The sequence below is a fragment of the Podarcis liolepis genome, assembly GCF_965112155.1.
Source record: "Podarcis liolepis genome assembly, chromosome: 15".
Lineage (NCBI taxonomy): Eukaryota > Metazoa > Chordata > Lepidosauria > Squamata > Lacertidae > Podarcis > Podarcis liolepis.
The window spans coordinates 13,775,872-13,797,074 of record NC_139566.1 but is presented as its reverse complement, the minus strand read 5'-3'; the positions used below and the strand labels follow the sequence as shown (position 1 = coordinate 13,797,074).

At 47.2% G+C, this 21,203-nt stretch overlaps 1 protein-coding gene across 5 annotated transcripts in view; it reads right to left on the bottom strand.

Annotated features, from left to right (window-relative positions):
• Positions 1-21,203, bottom strand: part of MACROD1 (mono-ADP ribosylhydrolase 1) — a 309,233-nt gene that overhangs the window by 16,849 nt on the left and 271,181 nt on the right. For all 5 annotated transcript variants that reach the window (XM_083477837.1, XM_083477836.1, XM_083477840.1 and 2 more), the window contains one exon: positions 10,004-10,120. In XM_083477837.1, the coding sequence (XP_083333963.1) occupies positions 10,004-10,120 (117 nt within the window). The remainder of the gene's footprint in view (positions 1-10,003; positions 10,121-21,203) is intronic.

Genomic DNA, 21,203 nt, shown 5'->3' with positions numbered 1-21,203 from the left:
GCTTCTGCGCATGCGCGGGCAGTGAACCCGGAAGTAAACACTTCCAGGTTTGCTGCATTTGTAAGTTCAAAGTCCATAACAAGAGCGGAACGCAACACGAGGTATGACTGTAGAGACTCCTCACACATTGGTAGCTTTATCCTCCATGAATTTGTCTTTCCTTTAAAGCCTTGCACAGCTTGCAGGAATAAAGGCCACAGACATACCTCAGGTTACAGCCACTTCAGGTTGTGTTTTTTCAGGTTACGGACTGCCGAAACCCTGAAGTACCAGAATGGGTTACTTCCAGGTTTTGGCGGTCGTGCATGCGTAGAAGTGCTAAATCGCACTTTGCGCATGCGCAGAAGCGCCGAATCGCAACCCGCACCTGCGCAAACGCAGGTTGCAAACGCTGCAGGTTGCAAACGTGCATCCCGCATGGATCACGTTCACAACCCGAGTGTCCACTGTAGTTTAACTATGCACTGTGTGAAGGACTTAATTGTCTGTCCCAAATCTTCCAACTTGTGTTGGGGGGCCTCCAACTTTCAGTATTTTGTGAGGGGGAAAAACTACTCCCTAGCCACTTCCTCTAGACCTCTGGTCTTCAGAGGGTGGGTCATATAACCTACAACTGGGTCACAGCTTAATCTAAGGTAAGCTGCAATAGCAACACTACCACCAGATAAATATATGGTAAAAAAATTAATTAATTAAGAAATGTGTCCCCAAATGCATGCTTGATTCTAGATGTGAAAAAAGTTGAAGACTACAGGTCTAGACTAACATGCAGATGGGAACTTAAGTATCCAAGAGAGTTTCACATTTGTCAGAAAGTTGTAATGTAGTTCTTGGCAGTATAAATATATCAAAACACTTAAAAAAAAAAAGTTTAAAAAAGTAAGTAGCACTAGTGGAAAGTGCCCAGTGTTGCTCAGTAATTCTAATGCCCTTCCAAAACATGCATATGTGTCAAGTAGATAAAAACCACTGGATCCAATTGAGTACAAAAGAGTGACTGAAATGCATTGTGACGAATCTGCGTCATCGTCTTGTAAATACGTTAACTACAAGAAGGGACAGTTAGCCCAAGAGAACAGGGGGCAATCCTGAAGGCCACCGGGATAGTTTAAAGCAACAACAACCTCACCCAAAGTTTGTGTTTATGTTGCTACTACATGGCAAAACTGAGCCGCCCGACTGCTCTCTGTCCGGGTGATTTATGGCTGCCAGGCTGGCCATTATCACTGCTCCGTGTCCGATTTTCTCGCGGGCTGTCGATAGTGGACGCACCTCCATCCCTGCCCTCTGCTGGATGATTTAGAGGCAGCTGGCATTTGCCGTTAAAGAGGTGGTTTCTCTATTAGCGCCAGGCGGGGGGAAGAATCGACTCCTGTGGATGTGATTTACCGAGGGACCGGGCCCTGGCATCCTGCAGCTCTTATTGACGCCTGCCCCGTGCCGTCCGTCTCCTGTGACAGCCCAATCAATAGCGCTTTGCATTTGCTGTCTGAGTCTATAATATTGGCATGATAAACGGCAGCCCCTGAACACACAGTTTGGCTATGCCTGTGAGCTAGGCCCCATAGGGGGTGGAAGTGGCAGGCTGGGTGTCCCCATTGCTTCATCCACGCCAGGGGTAGTGGCTCCACCAACCTGTGGCTGGTCTGCCCCCCCAGAGGTCACTTTGGTCACACCTTGTGAGGGGAGAGGTTGCCTTTTGGCAGAGCCTGGCAGGGTTGGCACCAGAAAGTATGACAGAGGGCCCCTCCAGACGTCCTTTTTATTTTGCATTCATGATGATTTGTGCCCACGATGGTATCAGGGCGGTCATACACAATCAAGGAATGATCAGGATGTCTCTCCAAACTGGAAATCACTTCTTAGGTGGTGACTGCTTCAGGATTGTACCAGAACTGCTAAATAGAAGGCTTGCAAACCGTGAGGTTTACAGAAATAAAAACTTCCCTCCCAAACTGCCTCTCAAGCTACTTACCTAAGTGGACACACACACCTGTATGAAACAGCCCCATGTGGACTGAGTGGCCATAGAATGGGGAGTTTTGTGGGTGGGGGGAAAGTTTATTTTGCTTGGGAAAACGAAAGAGTTTAAGCTTACCTCAGAGGGCTGCAGGATGAGTCAGATAGGTGGCAATTGTTAAAAAACACACACCAAAGACCTTTCAGGAATCTGAAATTCTGTTCACTGGACAAGAGGAACTTGAAACAGTCAAAGAAACATTACTGTTGCCACATCCATACCATATATTTAAAGGACATTTATGACACTTTGACAGTCACGGTTCCCCCACCGCAAAGAATCCTGCGAGCTGTAGCCCTAGCAGAGCTACAATTTCCAGCACCCTTGCCAAACTATAGTCCCCAAGATTCTCTGGGGGAAACCATGCGCTTTAAATGTATGGTGTGGATGTGGATTCCTTTCCTTTCCCCTGCTTTCTTCCTACTCCTCAACCCCCTCAGTAACTCCCCATCCTATGGCCACTCAGTCCACAAGGGGCTGTTTCATACAGGTGTGTGTGCCCACTTAAGTAAGTAGCTAGAGAGGCAGGGAGGGAGGGAAATTTGTATTTCCGTCAACCTCAGGGTTCGCAAGCCTTCTATTTAGCAGTTCTGGTACAATCCTGAAGCAGTCACCACCTGAGGAGTGATTTCCAGTTTGGAGAGACATCCTGATGATTCCCCCCTCCAGCCCCCAGCCCCTCAGTATCGCTCTTTCCCTTGCCCACAAGGCAGCCGCGGCGACTTCTTGAAGCTACTGTTGGAGGAAACTGCCTGTGCTGAATACTAACCACCTGCTTAGGATGTGACTCGAATACCACATCTGGAGGGGAGGGCAGGGGAGACGGACGTGTGCCAGGCACACTCTGCTCGAGCTCAGCATTCCTGGCACGCCCCACATGGGCCCAGCTGTTGAGGCACAGAGACCCTCATGGTGGTGGGGAGCAAAGTTCTTGCCCCTCCAAGAGCAGCAGCAATTCACTCCAATATTCAGTCTGGGTGGGACAGGTAAAATATCCTTTACCAATGTTTGAGAACCCCCAAAGCTGTTGATTTGGAGTCCACTTGCAAATGCAATAATAAAGATCCCACTTGTGATATACCAGTGGTTCAGTGCTCGGATGCCATTCTGGAAATGGTCTAGTATAATTCTACCACAAATACGCTGATATTGTGTCAACAACCTGTTGCAGAATACGCCTGCCAAAAAACCCACCCATCCGGAGGGGCCCTGAGGCTCTCGGAAGGGACAAGATGGTGGTAGCTTCTTTTCATTCACATATGTAGAGAGAGGATGGATCTTACTTTAATAGTAAAAGACATGGCTAACTTAGGTTCATTAGTTTCAATGGGTCTGCTCTCAGCAGAACTTAGATGGATGCGACTTTCTGAACGGAGAAATGAGAAGCTTAAGAGACTTGAAAACCATTATCAATCCTTACTGATTGCCTCCCGGTGAGTTTAGAGAATGGGGGCGATATTTGGATAGAGAACTTTCATCTCGTCTTCTCTGCAAAAGGACTTTCTACTTACCAAAGCATGAAGTGCAGTTTGGACAGCAGAGAAGAGACCAAAGGAAGAGGGAAAGGCGCCTGCCCTCCCTCCTTGGGGAGAAGGGAAATGGCTACTTCGTGGCTCACGGCAGATGGTATTTACAGCAGTATTTAATCAATTTAGAAATCAGGCAAACATGAAGTAAGCCCAGCCACTGTCATTCATTCATCTGGGATCTGCTGTTTCTCCAACAAGCTAAGCCATTCTCTGTTTCTCACTTAGCGATTGATGAGCTAAGAGCTGTATTTATGAGCCTTTGATTAATATGCCACTGCCTCATTCACTTAATTCTTTTTTTAAAAGATTATTAAGAAGGGCTGATTTTGAGCAGAGGAATTTTTTAAAAGGAGAGATTGCGCGAAGGCTTGCCTCTTATAATTTGTTGAAACTGGAACGGCTAGTGTAAATAAGAGACAGAATTTGGGTGCAAGTGTCATTGCTCAACGGGAGAGCGCCTGCTATGGATGAAGAAGGCACCAAGTTCAGTACCCAATATCTCCAGACAGGACTAGGAATGTCCCCCGGAGAGCAGCTGCTGCTTCATGTAGTCAATGCTGAACTAAATGGACCAATGGTTTGACTTGGCACGTTGGTATTTCTTTTTGCTTGCAGTTTGGTTTGTAAGCTGCTAGGCACCACATAAATCAGGGGTTGTCCTGTTTTGATGCCAAATCCCTCGGGGAAAGCTGGATGGCAACAGCTAGGAGTTGCAGGACCACGGATAGCTCCAAGGGGACAAGTTGCTCCAACAAAGATTGAGAGAGCAGGCATTCTTTCAAGCCCTTGCTTCCAGATTACCTCTCCCAAACTCCACCCACTTGTAGACAACTTTTGACTCTTAGAGGACCAACTTGAAGACTGGTGCTCCTCCTCCACCCCCAAACCTCCCACCTGGTGAGATCCCTGTGCCACTGAACCAGCGAGGTACTGTGCAGTGCCTTTGGCTCCTTGGGGTGGTGGGAGAAGGTGCCTATGAAGGTCCTGGACTCACATCCCCTAGTGGTATGGGGAGGTTGCTCTGGCAGATCCTGTCTGTCAACCTCAAGCTCGGTGGTCTCCTGATCTCCAGGGGCAGGCCTTGAATCTGGTTCCGCCGCTGGAGAATCCTCAGCCTCCAACTCAGAGCCTTGATCACTGCTGGACTCTGGGGTCATGACTGGGATATCAGATGGGGTACCCTCCAGATGCCACTGGATTTCAGCTCCCATCATCCCTGACCCATTGGCCATGATGGTTGGAGCTGATGGGAGTTGGAGTCCAACCACATATGGAAGTCCACAAGTTAACTGCTCCTGCATTGAGTGTGATCTCTGCATCCCACAGAGGTTGGCCTAGATGACCCTTGAGTTCTTTCCAACTCTACATTTCTATAATTCTATTTTTTTCTGCTTCAGTATTATTTCTGCTTCAGTAAAGAGGGATCCACTATGGAAAAAGCCCTCTGGCCTTGGTCACTGCCACTTGTGGCTCATGAGGCTCGGAGCAGGACTTCAGGTGATGACTGGAGGTTGTGTGGAGGAAGATAACAAAGGTCCTTTGACACAGCAGGAACATTTTAAAACACTGCAGGGGGTTGGACTAGATGACCCTCGTGGTCCCTTCCAACTCTACAAGTTTGTCGGTCTGTCTGCCTGTCTACTTCTTTTCAGCCTTAGGGCCACATGCCAGCAGAGGGGAGGCAAAGGGCAAAGGTGGGTGGAGCAATGAACATAAATATTAGCTTTGTGCAGTAGGGTCTTTTTTTACACTCGCTCACACAGCCCTCTCTGTCCTCTATCCAGACAAGCAAAAGGCTTTTTCAGAGTTTAAGGACACATCCCAGCCAGGAAAACACTCTCAGAGAGGGTGCAAATCAAGGCTGGTAAGGGATGTGACTATGGGTGGGGTACCCAAGATTTGGGGGGGCAGGCTTTATGGGGGGCAACTTAACTGTGATGCAATTGGCCACTTAGTTAAGTATTTTTATTTTATTTTAATTATTTGATGGGGGGGTAGCTGCCCCCCTGGTTATACCCATGGATGTGACCCAGGTGGAGTTTTTAAGTCCTGGGTAGGGGGCAGGCATATTCACCCCCTGGAGGCTGGGATTCTCCATGCCTGTTTTATAATACAAATTACTGAAATTATTAGAAGAAAAGCCTAAGGTTCTGGAGTAACATTTTTTGATTATAGATGTTTTGGTATGACAAATTACTATTTATGAAAATTAACTGTATTTCCTGCTCTCTCCCCCCCCCCAGGGGGTTGGAAGCCTTCAGGATAAGCTGCCCCGTCCCTGTCCCCCCCCCCCCCGTCACATCCTGAAGAGTTAAAAGTGCTTGTGCCTCTGATTAAGCAAGGATGGTAAGTTTTTGCATCACCCCACTTCTATCTTTGGTTAAACAGGTAGGGTGGGTTTTTGATATTAGTTAAAAAACCCTACCAAGTCTGTTTGAGTAGAAGTGAAAAATGCCTTGCTCAAGCCACTCTCATCTCTCTTACGAACTGTCACTTGCGACTTGGAAAAACATGGCCTCTCCCATCCTTAACCCACTTCGCAGGGCTGCTGTGAGGCCACAATGCTGTTCCAAGGTCTTCAGGCAGGACAATAAATGTCGCCTGCAACCCAAGCGAGGAAAGCGAGGAGCAGCCAGATTCTGTATTCTCCGGAGCCACTCAGCTCTCCAGATGGTGGGGGCCGCATTTGCAAATGGAATGAGGAGAGCCACAGTCAGGCAGAAATCAAACATGCATTTTAAAGCACTTTAATTATCACTCCGGAAATCTCCCCTCCCTATCCCGCTTCACTTAATGCACACATTACCACAGTTCGAAAGTTACGCTGTTCCTGTGTTAAATGTCAGCACACTCTCTCCAGCTAGAGTGGGAAAAGGTACACGCAAACACACACACACACACACACACACACACACACACACACACACACTGACTGCCTAGAAAACAGAAGCATATAGCTGGGAGGTGGGGGGGGGGAGGCTCTGTTGGCCGTTCAGCTGAACTTCCTGCGGAAGATTCAGGGCAACAGCCTCCCCAGAAGATGACAGCATCATCTGCTTGGAGGCCTCTAGAGAGGCAGAGCCCACTATCCCTCTATGCTAGGGCTGGGGAATCTGTGGCCCTGCAGACGTTGTTGGGACTCCAACTCCCATCAGCACCAGACAGCATGGCCAATGGTCAGGGATGATGGGAGCTGGAATCCGGCAACACATGGAGGGACACAGACTCCACACCCCTGGCCAAGGCAATTGGTTTCACAGTTGCATGTTTCCTTCCATTAAGAAGTTTCTCCTGATGTTCAGATGAAATCTACCAACCTGTCACTTAAGTCAATCAGGTTGAAACCTTGTCCTTTTCTATGGGTAAGCCCCATCTGCGCTATACATTTAAAGCAGTATCATACCACTTTAAATCGCCATGCCTCCCCCAAAGAATCCTGGGAACTGTAGTTTGTTAACAGTGCAAAGAACCGGAAGGAGATCCCTATTCCCCCTCAGAGAGCTGCACTTCCCAGAGATACCTGGGCAGAGTTATTGGCTGTTAACCACTCTGAAAATTATAGCTCTGCATAGGGCAGCCATAGGCAAACTCGGCCCTCCAGATGTTTTGGGACTACAACTCCCATCATCCCTAGCTAACAGGACCAGTGGTCAGGGATGATGGGAGTTGTAGTCCCAAAACATCTGGAGGGCCGAGTTTGCCTATGCCTGGCATAGGGAATAGGAACCTCCAAAGAACTCTTAGGGCACTTAATAAACTACAGTTCCCAGGAATCTTTGAGGAACGATACAGCTTTAAATGTATATTGCAGATAGGGCCACAGCAGGTGTGAAACCAGGGGGCACTTCCAGACTAATCCAGTGTTCCTCCAGATTTGCTTAGAGGGAGATTAGATGACCTTGACTATTTCGTGAGAATTCATTCCGATTTGTTTGTGGGGAGGTCAAAGCAAGTGTTATCTTATACTTTTCCCAGTGCATTTTCCTCTTACTTTCCTTATCGCAGAAAGTCTGATCATTTTGGGTACTTGGTTTGTGGTGAAAGGCCTCCCAATTAGCTATAATTGCGCAACCTGAATTTTGCCAATATGTGATTGAACCCCACCAGGAAATAACATTAAGGGATGCAGTTGGTGCTGTGGTCTCTAAACCACTGAGCCTAGGGCTTGCCAATCAGAAGGTCAGCAGTTTGAGTCCCCACGACGGGGTGAGCGCCCGTTGTTCGGTCCCAGCTCCTGCCCACCTAGCAGTTCAAAAGCACCTCAAAGTGCAAGTAGATAAATAGGTACCGCTCCGGACATTCAAAGCACATTCGAAATACATTCGTTTCCTAAAAGCATTCTGGGCACTGTAGTTTGTTAAGTGCACCTGGGAATTGTAACTCTGTGAGGGGCAAGCTACCATGGCCAGAATCCTTTGAGGGACGGAATGTTCTGAATCTGCTTTAATGTGTACACAGCCTCGGTCTCAGATTGGGGGAAGACCTCTCCCACTTTCAGTGCCTTTTAACAAGCCATTGCTTGCACACCTCCAACTCTGTCTTTGCGACAATAAGGTCTAAAAAACTGCTCTTTTAAAGCAAGTTATTATTATTACTATTATTATTTATTAAATTTGTATACCGCCCTTCATCCGTAGATCTCAGGTTGGCTGAGGATTCTCAAGATGCTAAATCCTTTGCCCAGTACAAGATTCCCCGCTTGCATGGTGACATTTGCATGGAGGTTGCACACAAAAGAGCCGCTGACCTAGACCCTCACCCACCCCAGCAAAAAGTGTCTCGCTGCTGCTACTCCTCCTGCATCTTATCAGCCCTTGTTGAGGAGCGCAAGGTGTGTCTCCCACTCCTTCCCTCCGCTCCTCTAAGTGTCACATTTGCACGTTATTGTTCTCTCAACGCATCCTCTGCTGCCGAATTATCAGTCTGAATGTGTGAGAGCAAAGACTGTGTCCCAGAGCAGCTTTAATTAACAGACTCTACTCCCTCTCAGACAGACAAGCGTATTGGTGGGGGGGCGGTGGAATGTAGGCTGAAGAGAGGCAAATAAGAAGGAAAGGCAGTGGGAGAGGGGGAAGCAGGTATTTTTGGAGGGGGTGTGGGAAGGCAGAAGGAATGCACATTCAAAGTTGTTTTGGGAGACTAATTCATACCAATAATAATGATAAGGATTACACCAGGCAATGGGAGGTTGTCCATTAGGGCAAATGGCATGTTGCTCCACCAACCACAGCCTGCCCTCAGCCAATGCTTCCTTAGTCTCAGTATTGCTCCTTGTAGAACTCAGCAGGGAAGGAGATGGGGGCTTTGATTGTCACCGGTTCCAGGTCCCTGGTTTCCACTCGACCAGTCGCAACAAGCATCACCTCCCTCTGCTGTGGGGAGCACCATTTTCACTGACTTTGGAGCAGACACTCACACGCACCCCAATCCTGTGTTGCATAATTAAGACAGGCAGGGCTGCCTTTGTACACCAATTGGAAGCTTCCATTAGCGCAGAATGTGGCTGCCCAACTATGGCCGGATTCAAGACATTGGCTGCCTGTATGCTTCTGAGCCCGGTTCAAAGTGCTGGTTTTGACCTGTAAAGCTCTCTATGATTCAGGACCCCATATCTTCTGGAATGCCTCTCCTGATATGAACACACCCATACACTTAGCTCTTTTATGGGGGCCCTTCTCCAGGTCCCCACTCTGAGGGAGACTCAGAGGGTGGTGACAGGTGAGAGGGGTCTTTTCAGTGGCGGCTCCCCATGTATTGAATGTTATTCCTGGAGAGGTTTGCCTGGTGCCTTCCTGACCAGAGTCAGAGCTTGGGGGAGTGGGCACCGCCCCGGACGCCCAAGCGGCTAGCTACGCTGCTGTTCCTGACAGCTTTTCAGCGCCAGGTAAAAATTTACCCCCCCACCCCCCCGCCAAACTTTTGATGAATTGAGCAGTTGTTTTTCTGTTAGTGTGTTGCCAAACCTTTCTGTGTTTGTTATTGGGTATGTGTGTATCTTATTTCTGCACTTGTATAAATTTGTTAATGTTTTCTGCGACATTGTTAATGTTATTCACTATTTATATTTACGTTTTAAAATTTTGTTGTAAGTCACATGGAGACCTCTCAGTAACAAGTGACTAATAGTTGTTTTGTTTCGTTTTTAGTATATTTTCGGATCAAACTCATGCTTTCCAGTCAAAAAAGGATAAATTATAAGCCACATTTCTTTCTTTCTTATTAATGACAGAGATATATGTGTATATATTTGTGTGTGTATGTCAATGTTATTGCTAGTAAACCTAAAGAGAAGAAACATGTGTACAAAAATAAAACTTTTTAAAAAGTTATTTAGTTAAAATATCTTCCAATGTCACATATAGGTTTACTTTATATTGCATTCTCTCAATCCAATAAGAATAAACAAGCTTGGTTTTTCAATGAAACTTAAAATAACACTAATAGTAACACTTACATTTGGCTGGGAGGCGATACCCACAGCTAATCTTGGCTTTTCCAGTCTCGCAGCCACTCAGGGTCCGGCATTCCTCTTTGAGCAAAGGCCCCGCAGCACGATGGATGCAGCCATCCACTAGCAAAGGAATGTAAAAAAAAACCACCTTGTCAATGTAAGAATCAGACTCGGGCATAAAGATATGGGCAGCACTGCACACACCTTGTATCAGGACAGAAAACTCGTTCATCCCAGCACAGTCTTACCTGCCTTGATTGGAAACAGCTCTCCAGTAGAAAGAATTAGTCACATCCAACACCATCTATTCAAAGCACATGTGTACCATTTTAACAGTCTTGCAAAGAATGCTGGGAAATGCAGTTTGTTAAGAGCACTGGGAATTGTAGCTCCGTGAGGAGTCTCCTAACAGCTCTTAGATTGGCTTAACAAACTACACTTCCCAGAATTCTTTGGGGGAAGCCATGGCTGTCAAAGTGATACACAGCTGCTTTAAATGGATGGTGTGGATGTTACCAGCCTTTCTCATTGCCTGTTAACGCCATCCTTCCGAACACCACTCCCATATTTTAAACTAGATTGAACCTGGGACTTCCTGCATGTAAATCAGATGTTCTGCCACTGAAATATGGCTTCTTCCCTGCAAAACACTTCTGTGAAATCTCTGTTCTGACTGAAATAGTTACTGCAGGTTCCAAATACTGCTCCTTTCAAGTTTCCTTTCCACTGCTCCTTTCCTGTAGTGCATTTTCCTCAACTTGGGTCACATGCACACCAGAGACTTAAAGCACATTGCTTCCCCCAAAGAATTCTGGGAACTGTAGTATGTTAAGGGTGCTGGGAAATGTACCATTGCTGGGAATCACAAATGTGGAGAGTGCTGCTGCCGTCAAGCCCTCCTTGTGGGCTTCCCACTGAGACATCTGGCTGGCCACTGAGCTAACAAGAAACTAGACTAGATGGGCCTCTGGCCTAATCCTGCAGGGCGCTGCTTATTCTCTTACTACATGGACCCTCCATGTGAAGAGCCAGTATACATCAGAATACAATTTGCTGAAGTCAAACAATGGGGAAGGGCCATTGCCTTTTACACCCGGCTTTGTGAGCTTCCCAGAGATTGGTTGTTTGTAGAAAGAGGATGCTGGACCTGATGGATCGTTCGCCTTCTCCAGCAATTTTTAGGTTATAAGGATTTTGGTGGGGGGAGAGAAGGAGAGCGTGGCCTGGTGTTCCAAGGCCTAAAGGGGATGGGTGATTTGCTGTCCACTCTCGAGTACATTAGAGAGAAGCATTGATCAGGAGGGTCCATTATTAGCTCATTCACAGTCCATCTCCTGATCCATAAAACAATATTTTATCAGCTGTACTCCAAGGGGAGTCGATAAAAACCACAGAGGCAATGGGCAATTTTTTGATCGTACAAAGCTGTCCCCTCCCCCAACCCCCGTTAGCCTGGCTCTCTATGTGGGTGCAAATGAGAGGAAGAGATATAAATACACACATTGACTGTAGGAATCAGACAACTGTAGCCAGGTAAGTAACCCAGTGTGATGGGCGGCAGGGGATATACACAGCATGTGTGTTGTAACGGTTAGTGTGTCAGGTTAGGACTTGGGAGGCCAGAGTTCAAATCCTCACTCAGCTATGAAGCTCACTGGACGACCTTAGACCAATCACTGCCTCTCAGCCAAACAGGGTTGTTGTGAGGATAAAATGGAGGAGGGGAATTATGTATGCCACCATGAGCTAATTGGTGGACAGGTGGGATATAAATGTAATACTACTACTAACTTCTGAAAAGAGAGACTGGAAGTTGAGAGAGGATGCCTGGTCTAATGGGGTTGGCTGGAATACACCAGCACTCAACACACATTTGTTGCAAGCCCCATTTGTCTTCGCTGCTTTTTTCAGACGGTGGGCTCCTCCACGTGGCCTGTTTACTGATATTTCCCCCAGATTCGCTTGCACTAAGCTTCCATGGAGGTTATGTGATGCCCAGCTCTTTATTGAACATTTATTTTGATTTGTTTGTGCATTCGCTCTGATTTGTCTTCCTGTCCATCAGTGGTTATCCTACACTTTCCAATGCATTTCTCCATCGCTTTCCAAACTGTTAGAAGTCAGTGGATTGTTTTTAAGTGGATTTGTTGCTGTAGGGCAACACAGCACTTTAATCCACCTCAATTGTGCAAAGCTAAATTTCCTGCACATGACTGAATCCCTCTTGCAAAACAGTGACAGTCTAGAGTCAACCTGTATGTCAACTAGGGTTGCTAAACCTATTCTTCCAAACACCATAACCCCCTGCCCAGCCCTACACACAAAGTTTCAAACCCCAGAGCAGACCCAGCAGCAAACCAAACTAGATGTTATATCTGAAGAAGCAGAATGGATATAAATTCAATAGATACATGTCCGCTGAGCAATAATGCAGGAACATTATTTCACATGCCCCAACTGCCCCTAACAGGGACAATCACTGTTTTCTGGGACCTGACCTTGGTAAACTCCAGGACCTGTGTAGTTGTCACTGCTTTTGCTTTTGGGGAATGTTTGCATTTTTGGGTTCAGGTGTTAGGAGTCACCATTTCCCACCTCCCCCCCACCAATAAAATCTCAGCGTGGAGAAGCATCATGTCCTTGGTCCTTGTGCACCTTAATGCAGTTGCTGAGGGGTATTTTGAAATGTTGAAAACCCACTGTTGTTCAGCTCTGATTATCCTAGCATATTCTTAACCGCCCTCTTGGCTTCTAAACTGGCGAAAGACGGGCTGCTGCAGAACAAATGAACACGGGAAGAAAAGAGATGAAGCAGAACCTTCCAAAATGTACAAGACTGAGCGTGCAGCTGGTGCTTTGTGTGCGCGCACAGACTCAGGGAATCTCTCCGGGCAGAGGCGCATAAGATTATGTATGCAAGGTGTGAAGAAAGTGGAGAGTGAGAAGTTTTTGTTCCTCTCTCATAATGCTAGAACTCTGAATGGTGAAAGTTTCAGGACAGAGAAAATAAATTGACTTCATTACACAGTGCACAGCTTAACAGTGGAACACCCTGCCACAAAATGGCTACTAGCCATTATGGCTACTAGCCGTAATGGCTGTTCTTATGTTCTTAACCTTCTTAGGTAATGAGGATTGCAGTGTTACAAGCTTGTCTCTGTTCTTGCCTGTGAATTTTTCAAGAGTCCACTATTTATGCCTATTATGTAGGGGGATGACCTGGGGTGGGGAGATGAGGACTAGGGGCAGCTAGAGGGTATTGCTGTGACCAATGCACATTGGTGCCAGTTCTGCAGCTTGAAATGGAACTGATGGGGTGAGAGGAGACAAGGATGCTTTCAAGCCCAACTGTCCTGACGCTCCCAATAATGGTGGGAGGAAGGCGGTGTGTGTGTGCGCTTGTTGGCATCTGGGCTATTTCTGGCAGCGTACAAAGCAGGGGGCCTCCGGGGAGGCGCCTGTCATCTCCGTTCACCACAAAGGAGATTGTGCCCAAGGTTAGCAGCTCCCCCCCATCTCTCTCTCTCCCCGCCACCCCCCGCCACTCTAACTCCCGTTCTTCCAAGCTTATTCTTGTGCTGTGTTTGACAGGCCCGAGGCCTGAGGCCTATACAGCGGGGAACCCAGGCAGCAGCCAAGCAGAAATTCCCACACTTAATACAGCCTTGCCTGCCCTCGGCAACCATAAGCCCCTTCCCCTTGCCAGCTCTGGATCGAGACAACCTGGAAGGCTCTATGTGCAGTTAATCCCCACAATTATAATTGCAGAGGAGGATTTTGACTGGCCCAGCCAAAATCTCCTTCTGCTGGCCAGTTGTCAGAACACAAGGATGTAAAACCCAGGTGTGTGTGTGTGAGAGAGAGAGAGAGAGAGAGAGAGAGTGAGTGAGTGTGTGTGTGTGTGTGTGAGAGAGAGAGAGAGAGAGAGAGAGAGAGAGAGAGAGAGAGAGAGAGTATTTGTGTGTGTTTGTGTGCATGTGATTTTCCTGCTCTCTATATGGTGCATTTTTATTTTAGAGAAAGGAAGGAAGGAAGGAAGGAAGGAAGGAAGGAAGGAAGGAAGGAAGGAAGGAAGGAGCCAGTCTCCTTGAGAGAGGGCACTCTACACATGCTCAATAACACTGTCTTGAAAAGACATTTTGAAAGGCAAGATACTTTGAATTATCAAGAAGTTCACTCTTAAAACCCTTCAAATAAAATATACTTGTTCTACTCAATGAAAGGCACCATGCATGTGCTCAGAGGCATCTGAACAAATTTCAGGCTCTATTTCCAAATAGAAATTTTAATATATCCTGCATATATGAGTGATGACTGCATATGTCTGTTTTGCCAGGTGCACATAGGGTCTGTTCTCAAGTTTGCCACAGGCACATGGATATAGCTCTGTACCCTTCTCTCTTCCTAGACCATGGCAGTGCTTGCCTGCATGCCTCCTCTCAGCAGTGGATGTGGAGGAACGCATATGGTTGCCTAGCAACTGCATCTGAGAGACTTTGGGCCTATCTGGACCAGGGATGGAGCTCTGATGGCTAAAGGGTCCCTCATCTGGGACAAATGCTCCATTCATTATGCCCCCCCCAGCAAGGAAGATGCACCCCCTCTGTCTCCCCTGTAGTCACTTGATGGACTGCTCTCTCTTCCCTCCCCCTGGTCTGCCCTCAGTCCTTGAATCAGCTATTTTTCCGCCCCGACACCCAGCTTGATAATGCGAATGAGTTTTGCCATCACGCATGGTTCCCCATCTCTTCCACGTACCGATACTCCCACACAGAGATGCTCTGAGATCTAGACCAAAAGTGACATATTTCAAGGAGACCCAGAGAGGGCAGAGGATAAGGGGGGTGGGGGATGGCGCCAGTCAAGAGGGTCCCAACTTAAAGGAAGCAAGAAGACAGAGGTTAGAAAGTGGGACATCCAGGTCATCTTAGCACCAATGGAACCCTTCAGCCATTGCCATTACAGAGACCCACATCCGATGAGTTGTATTAGTCTATGTTGACTAAATCTGTATAAATTTGCATATGAGGAAAGAGGGAGGAGTATATCTTGACCGAAAAGCTTACTGGTAATAGCCAACTAAGTGTTACTCAGAGCAAACCCCCTGAAATAGATGAACTTAACTTAAAGGTAAAGGGACCCCTGACCATTAGGTCCAGTCGTGGCTGACTCGGGTTGCGGCGCTCATCTCGCTTTATTGGCCGAGGGAGCCGGCATACAGCTTCTGGGTCATGTGGCCAGCATGACTAAGCCACTTCTGGCGAACCAGAGCAGCACACGGAAACGCCGTTTACCTTCCCGCCGGAGTGGTACCTATTTATCTACTTGCACTTTGACGTGCTTTCGAACTGCTAGGTTGGCAGGAGTAGGGACTGAGCCACGGAAGCTCACCCCGTCGTGGGGATTCGAACCGCCAACCTTCTGATCGGCAAGTCCTAGGCTCTGTGGTTTAACCTACAGCGCCACCCGTGTCCCTGAACTTAACTTAGTCCCGTCTGTTAACTTCAATGGTCTACTCTGAGTGAGACTACCACTGTATACAACCCATGCTTCCTTTGTGTTTAGATGATGCACAAACAGATTGTGGGGGGCACTGTCATTAGAAGAGGCACCCCCCCCACATTTTCACACATAGGAGGGAATGCCTTTTTTAAGGAAGCCTTTACCAGTTGGAATTTGTATTTATATTGATTTTTAAAAAACGAAAGAAACCCAAATACGTTAAAAAGCTGCCCCCTGATTAATTAGGGCCACCTTTTTAGTTGATCAGAATGTTTTTGACTGACTAAGCATTGAAGCCCTTGTTATTACTAGTGATTTGTATATAACATTTAGCAGACGTGACAACCCAACTCTTATTCCCCTCCTATCAATACTTGATTTCTAGCCACTGGCATTCCCATTTTATAGATGAGGTGCTGAGGCTGAGAGAGGGATCTAGCATGTACTGTTGCATTGGACTCACAGAGACACTTTAATGATGTGGGGGACTGCCGTGGGGTCCAAAGGCAACGGAGGGGGTTGGTGGGGGCAGAATAAATGAACATGCACATCACTGGGGCATCAATAGCTCTCCCATATCCTCTTCTGAAAAAAAACATGGAATGTCCCCGCAAAAGCGCTAGGAGGCACTGCAGTGCAGAGAGTGAGGAAAACAGGACAAGCGTTCCTCTCCCCTCGCCCCCAACCTCATTCATGGCTCCCCTGAACAGGGTGAGCCCCATCCCATTGTCCAGAGAAGGGCTTGCCGCCCACTCTGGTCCCCACCGCAGCCACCCTGAGTGCTTCTTCCGGGCTGTTTGGAGCAGGGTGCATGTGTTTTTCCTGCCCGCCTGCTGTCTGTGCTGTGCATAGGTATCTCATAAGGTGCTTTTCATAATCTGTCATTTGGCATCCCTACATACGTGTGTTGCACATTCTTGGCGGGGGCGCAGCCTTTGTGTGTTGTGGGGTGTGCTGGTGAGAACCACGTGCATTTGTTTCCCTGATCAGGCTGTGTTGTGCAGTTGTGGCATGTGGCTGTCTGACTGGTGACCAGCAGAGCGTGTGGTGGGCGTCCCTGGGGTGTGCAGTGTGTGCCGATTGGCAACCATGCTGAACTTTGCCAGCGATGTCATCTGCACCCTGTCCCTTGTTTGTTAGATTGAGCTGCTTCTGCACACACATGCAAAGGGTGCTTGGAAACCCTCCCCTGTGTGTCAAGAGGTGACAATGCCAGTTGAGCTGGCTCTCTGTGTCTGGCTGGCTTCTGTTCTCTCTGCCAGGTGGGAGCCAATTCATTTCACATTTGCCCTTCTCAGGGGCTCCTGGACAAGTTTGGATGTGGCATGCTTTAGACCAAGTTAACTTAGTAAAGGTAAAGGGACCTCTGACCATTAGGTCCAGTCGTGACCGACTCTGGGGTTGTGGCGCTCATCTCGCTTTATTGGCCAAGGGAGCCGGCGTACAGCTTCCGGGTCATGTGGCCAGCATGACAAAGCCGCTTCTGGCGAACCAGAGCAGTGCACGGAAACGCCATTTACCTTCACGCTGGAGCGGTACCTATTTATCTACTTGCACTTTGACGTGCTTTCGAACTGCTAGGTTGGCAGGAAAGTTAACTTAGGCCAGAGTAATTTATGGTGGTTTCCCAAAGTTAGGATTGCTATGCCCATTAGGTCCATTAATTTCAATGTGTCTACTCTGAGTAAAAGTTGAACACCACTGTATGTGCAAAGATGCATATGTTAGGGAGAAATGTCCATAAAAATGCATATTATTGAAGATTACATACAAAAAAGCATTATATGAGGAGAAATTGCTTGCAGGGGGGTAGTGTATGTTAGCCAAAACTGCATACAAAAATGTGCTTCTCAGGAGTAATGCTAAAATGCTGATGAATTTTCATGAGGATTAAAAATAAATAAATCAGTAATTGCTGCAGAAATGCAGAAAACTAAATTTCAGACTGGAAAAATAAGAAACTTCAAGAACCAAAGTTGCCAGATTTGTCCAGCCCTAGAAGTCACCAACATGTTATAAGCCCCACCCTGCCGTGAGCAGGATCAGCCCCTCCCATGCCCTCTTTTCCTTCCCCAAAGATCAGCTTTATGCAATCCAGAGCAGTCACAGTTAGAGAACAGATGTCTCACAGAAGGTCTTTGCAGAGCAAACAGCACCAGATGCCTTTAATAAGAGGACCAAGCCACACCACAGAGAGGGATGTGTGCGTGTGAAGGGGGGGGGGATGAGTGTGTGTGCCCCCCCTCACAAGCAGCAATTCAGAAACCAATCCTGGTGCCTTTCTATTTTTATTTCTTTTTCTTTCTTTTTTATTAGACTCATAAAAACCAAATGGAAGAATTGAACATAATATTTACAAAAGGGAAATATAATTTACAGGAGTGTTGAAACCAGTCATGAAACTTTTCACCATGACACAATGAGCCGTGACTAAAAGCATCCAATAGATTCAGCTTTGGAGATGCAGAGGTTTGTGGGCTTCGGGTGTGTGGGGCAGGAGAGGGAAGCAGGGGAGAGACACCACATGATTCAACTGTTGAATTTCCACCCCATAATGAAACTAGACCCCTTTCATATGGCAACCTAAACTGGCTAAGGAAAATATACATACATGGAAAACCTGGGATTCCTTCCCAACCCATGATATGGCAATCAGACCCAAAGCATGAACGTAATCCATAAATCCCCCCAAAAGATTTTTAATTGCTGAGGGGGTAAACCCCACTGAACACAATGAGACCTCCTTAAAAATTAATATGAATGTGAAAGATTTCACTCTTATGCTCCTATGTTCTGGGAGAGGGGGCATCCAGCCACCTTACATAAAATGCCTTAGCTCTCTGTGTTCCCCCTTGTTTTCCTGACTGGCATTTCTTATCCCTCTTCCATACAGACACACAAAAGGCCTAGTCCCGACATCCACCGCAGCCCATCCTAAACAAGCCTGATGAAAGCAACCAGTTCTTCTCCCCCTCCCGCCAGCTGCCCTTCCTGTGTGTAGGCCTCTAATCCCCCCTCAAGGGCAAATCAATGGGATCGCTCCGTAATCCACTTTCCCCGAGATCTCCTTACATAAAGAAGGGGGTAGGCGCCCGCCAGGCCCATCTGTCAGGTCTGAGAATTATCCCCTCAGATCTCATCAGGGCCTGTTTCATTCCTCCTTCCCCACTGGCTGCTGGGCATCTCTGAGGCCTTGTAGCTCAAGGAGGAGGAGCGGCGGCCGGCTGTCAGGACACACGGCCAGGATCAGGGTTCTCGAACCAAGCCTTCAACCCCCAAGTGGAAAAATCCTCCCAGCAGGTGGTTTCGCCTCTTGGCGTCAAAAAGCACTTTATCCCGGTGTTTGTGGCAATGGGCTGATGTTTCCTGCATGGATGATGCCATAGGGGTGGGAAACAGTCAAGAGCTTTCCCCCTCAAAGCCTTGAAGGTGGGATGGAATCGTGGGCCACATTCACACCATACGTTTAAACCACTGGAGTGCCACTTTACACAGCCATGGCTTCCACCAAAGAATTCTGGGTGCTGTGGTTTGTTAAGGGTGCTGAGAGTTATTAAGAGACTCCTATTCCCTTCCTGGAACTACAAGTCTTAAGAGATGTTCAACAATCAATCCCTCTTTACTGGGAACTGTAGAAATCGTGTTGGACAAAGACCTGGGAGACCAGGGTTCGTATCCCCACTTAGCCATGAACTGACTGGCTGACCTTGGGCCAGTCACTGCCTCTCTCATCCTAACCTGCCTCACCGGGTTCTTGTAGGGATTAAATGAGGAGGGGGAGAACAATGTATGCCACCTTACACTCCTTGGAGAAAAAGGTGGGATATAAATGCAACGAACAAACAAACAACATTCTCCTAATATATACCTGTTTGTATGCAACGTTGCCTAATAGACCAATATTTGCAAAACAATTTCCCCATATAACACATTTTTGAAATTTTCACTATATAGATGAATGAATTTTTACACACACTTAGTCTAGTACATGCCTTTTTGCTCACATTCCCTGGCTGGAGAATTGCATTGCATAAATTGGAGAAGTGTGAATGTGTTTTAGGTCGCGTATAGTCTCAGAAAGTGCGGATTAGGTACAGTAGGTTCACCTTTAAATAAGAAATGAATTGAATTTCCTCTCCCCCCCCCCCCATGCTCCAGTCTGTGACAGCTTCTGGCACATCAGCCTCCCCAAAGCTGCTTTCAGCTTTGGTTATACCCAGGTTTTCATGGAAGAAGGTGCCACCGCATTCAACAAGACTTTGGGGCTTCGGGTGACAACGAACAAGGGCATGCAATCTTGCACCTTCAGTAAACATTTTGGCAGATGATCAGTTCCAAAGCATATGCACCAAAATGTGCAATAATAATAATAATAGTAATAATAACAAAACCTTTTAAAACTGCAAGGTACAGTTGCAGTGTATATTTTGCTTTGACCCTTTCCTTCCTGCCTTCCCATCCTCCTCACCAGAACGCTAATTATACAGATCAAAGCTTGCGTTGTTAAGCGTGGGCATTCCCCAATGAGGCTCACAAGTTTGTATCTCCTAATAGCCACATATAGGCTGGAGGCAAAAGCAGTTAGCAGCAGAGTCTCTAGGTAAGGGCTGAAGGGAGGCGGGGGGGGGGGGAGGATGGAGAACGAGAACGGCAGCAGCAACTGATGGTTAGGCCCATCTGCGGCAAAGGCAGTTGCTAATCAGCCCGCCAAGACAGCCTCCTTTTTTTCCTAGGCATTAATTAAGTCTCGGAGGCTTCATTCATCCACCATGCAGCCTCAGCGCAGATCTAGGGCACAGTCAATAAAGCTCTCCCAGCTACAATGAGCAAGGATGGAAGTTTCAATGGAGCTGAAAGAGTTAGCAAAGGGTTTGTGCTAATGCAACCCCATATGTCTCGAAAGCATAATTCTACACCCCTCCCGACCAACCTGGCGCTCTCCAGATGTTTCGGACTACAACTCCCATCAGCCCCATCGATTCTGGCCACTGGTCAGGGATGATGGGAGTTATAGTCCCAAACAGCTGGAAGGCACCAGGTTGGGGAAGGCTTCCAGGAGATAGCTGTTTACCTGGCATTTTGGCTTTTGAGGCTACTGGATGTATGTTTACAATCACAATGGCTAGAAAGCGGAAGTTCTCACCCTGTATTTTTACAGAATTGTGGAAATCAACATTTTACATACTTTTTAGTGAACATCTAAACCAGGGCTGGGAAGCCTTTAGCCCATAGGCCTCATTAGGAAAAGGTAAAATTTGGCCCACAAAGGCATTTTTGGCAAACCATGCCCTCCTGTCAATCACCTGATATCATTATGATGTCATGCGACAACTGGAAAGGGGCTCCCGTTTGGAAACAGACTTCTAAATAATGCCACTGATCAGTGGAGAGACATCTGCTTTTGAAGTCTGTTTCCAAGCAGTTCATGTTGAAACCTCTTCCAAAGGTGCTTCAAAGGTCAGCTCCTTTTAAGTTGTTACCTGAAGCCATAATGATGGCAGGTGATTGACAGGAAGGTGGCCCTGCCCACCTGTCAAAGTTGGCCTGTGGTGGGGCTGGAGGAAAGCGGAATCTGACTCACTGACTGGATCCAGCTCCCCACCCCTGACCTAAACATAGCACACACCCAATAGATTTAAGCTGTACTCCACAGCATCTTACCAGTATATTAGCTAGTCCCATTTTACTTGATGTATAAGAA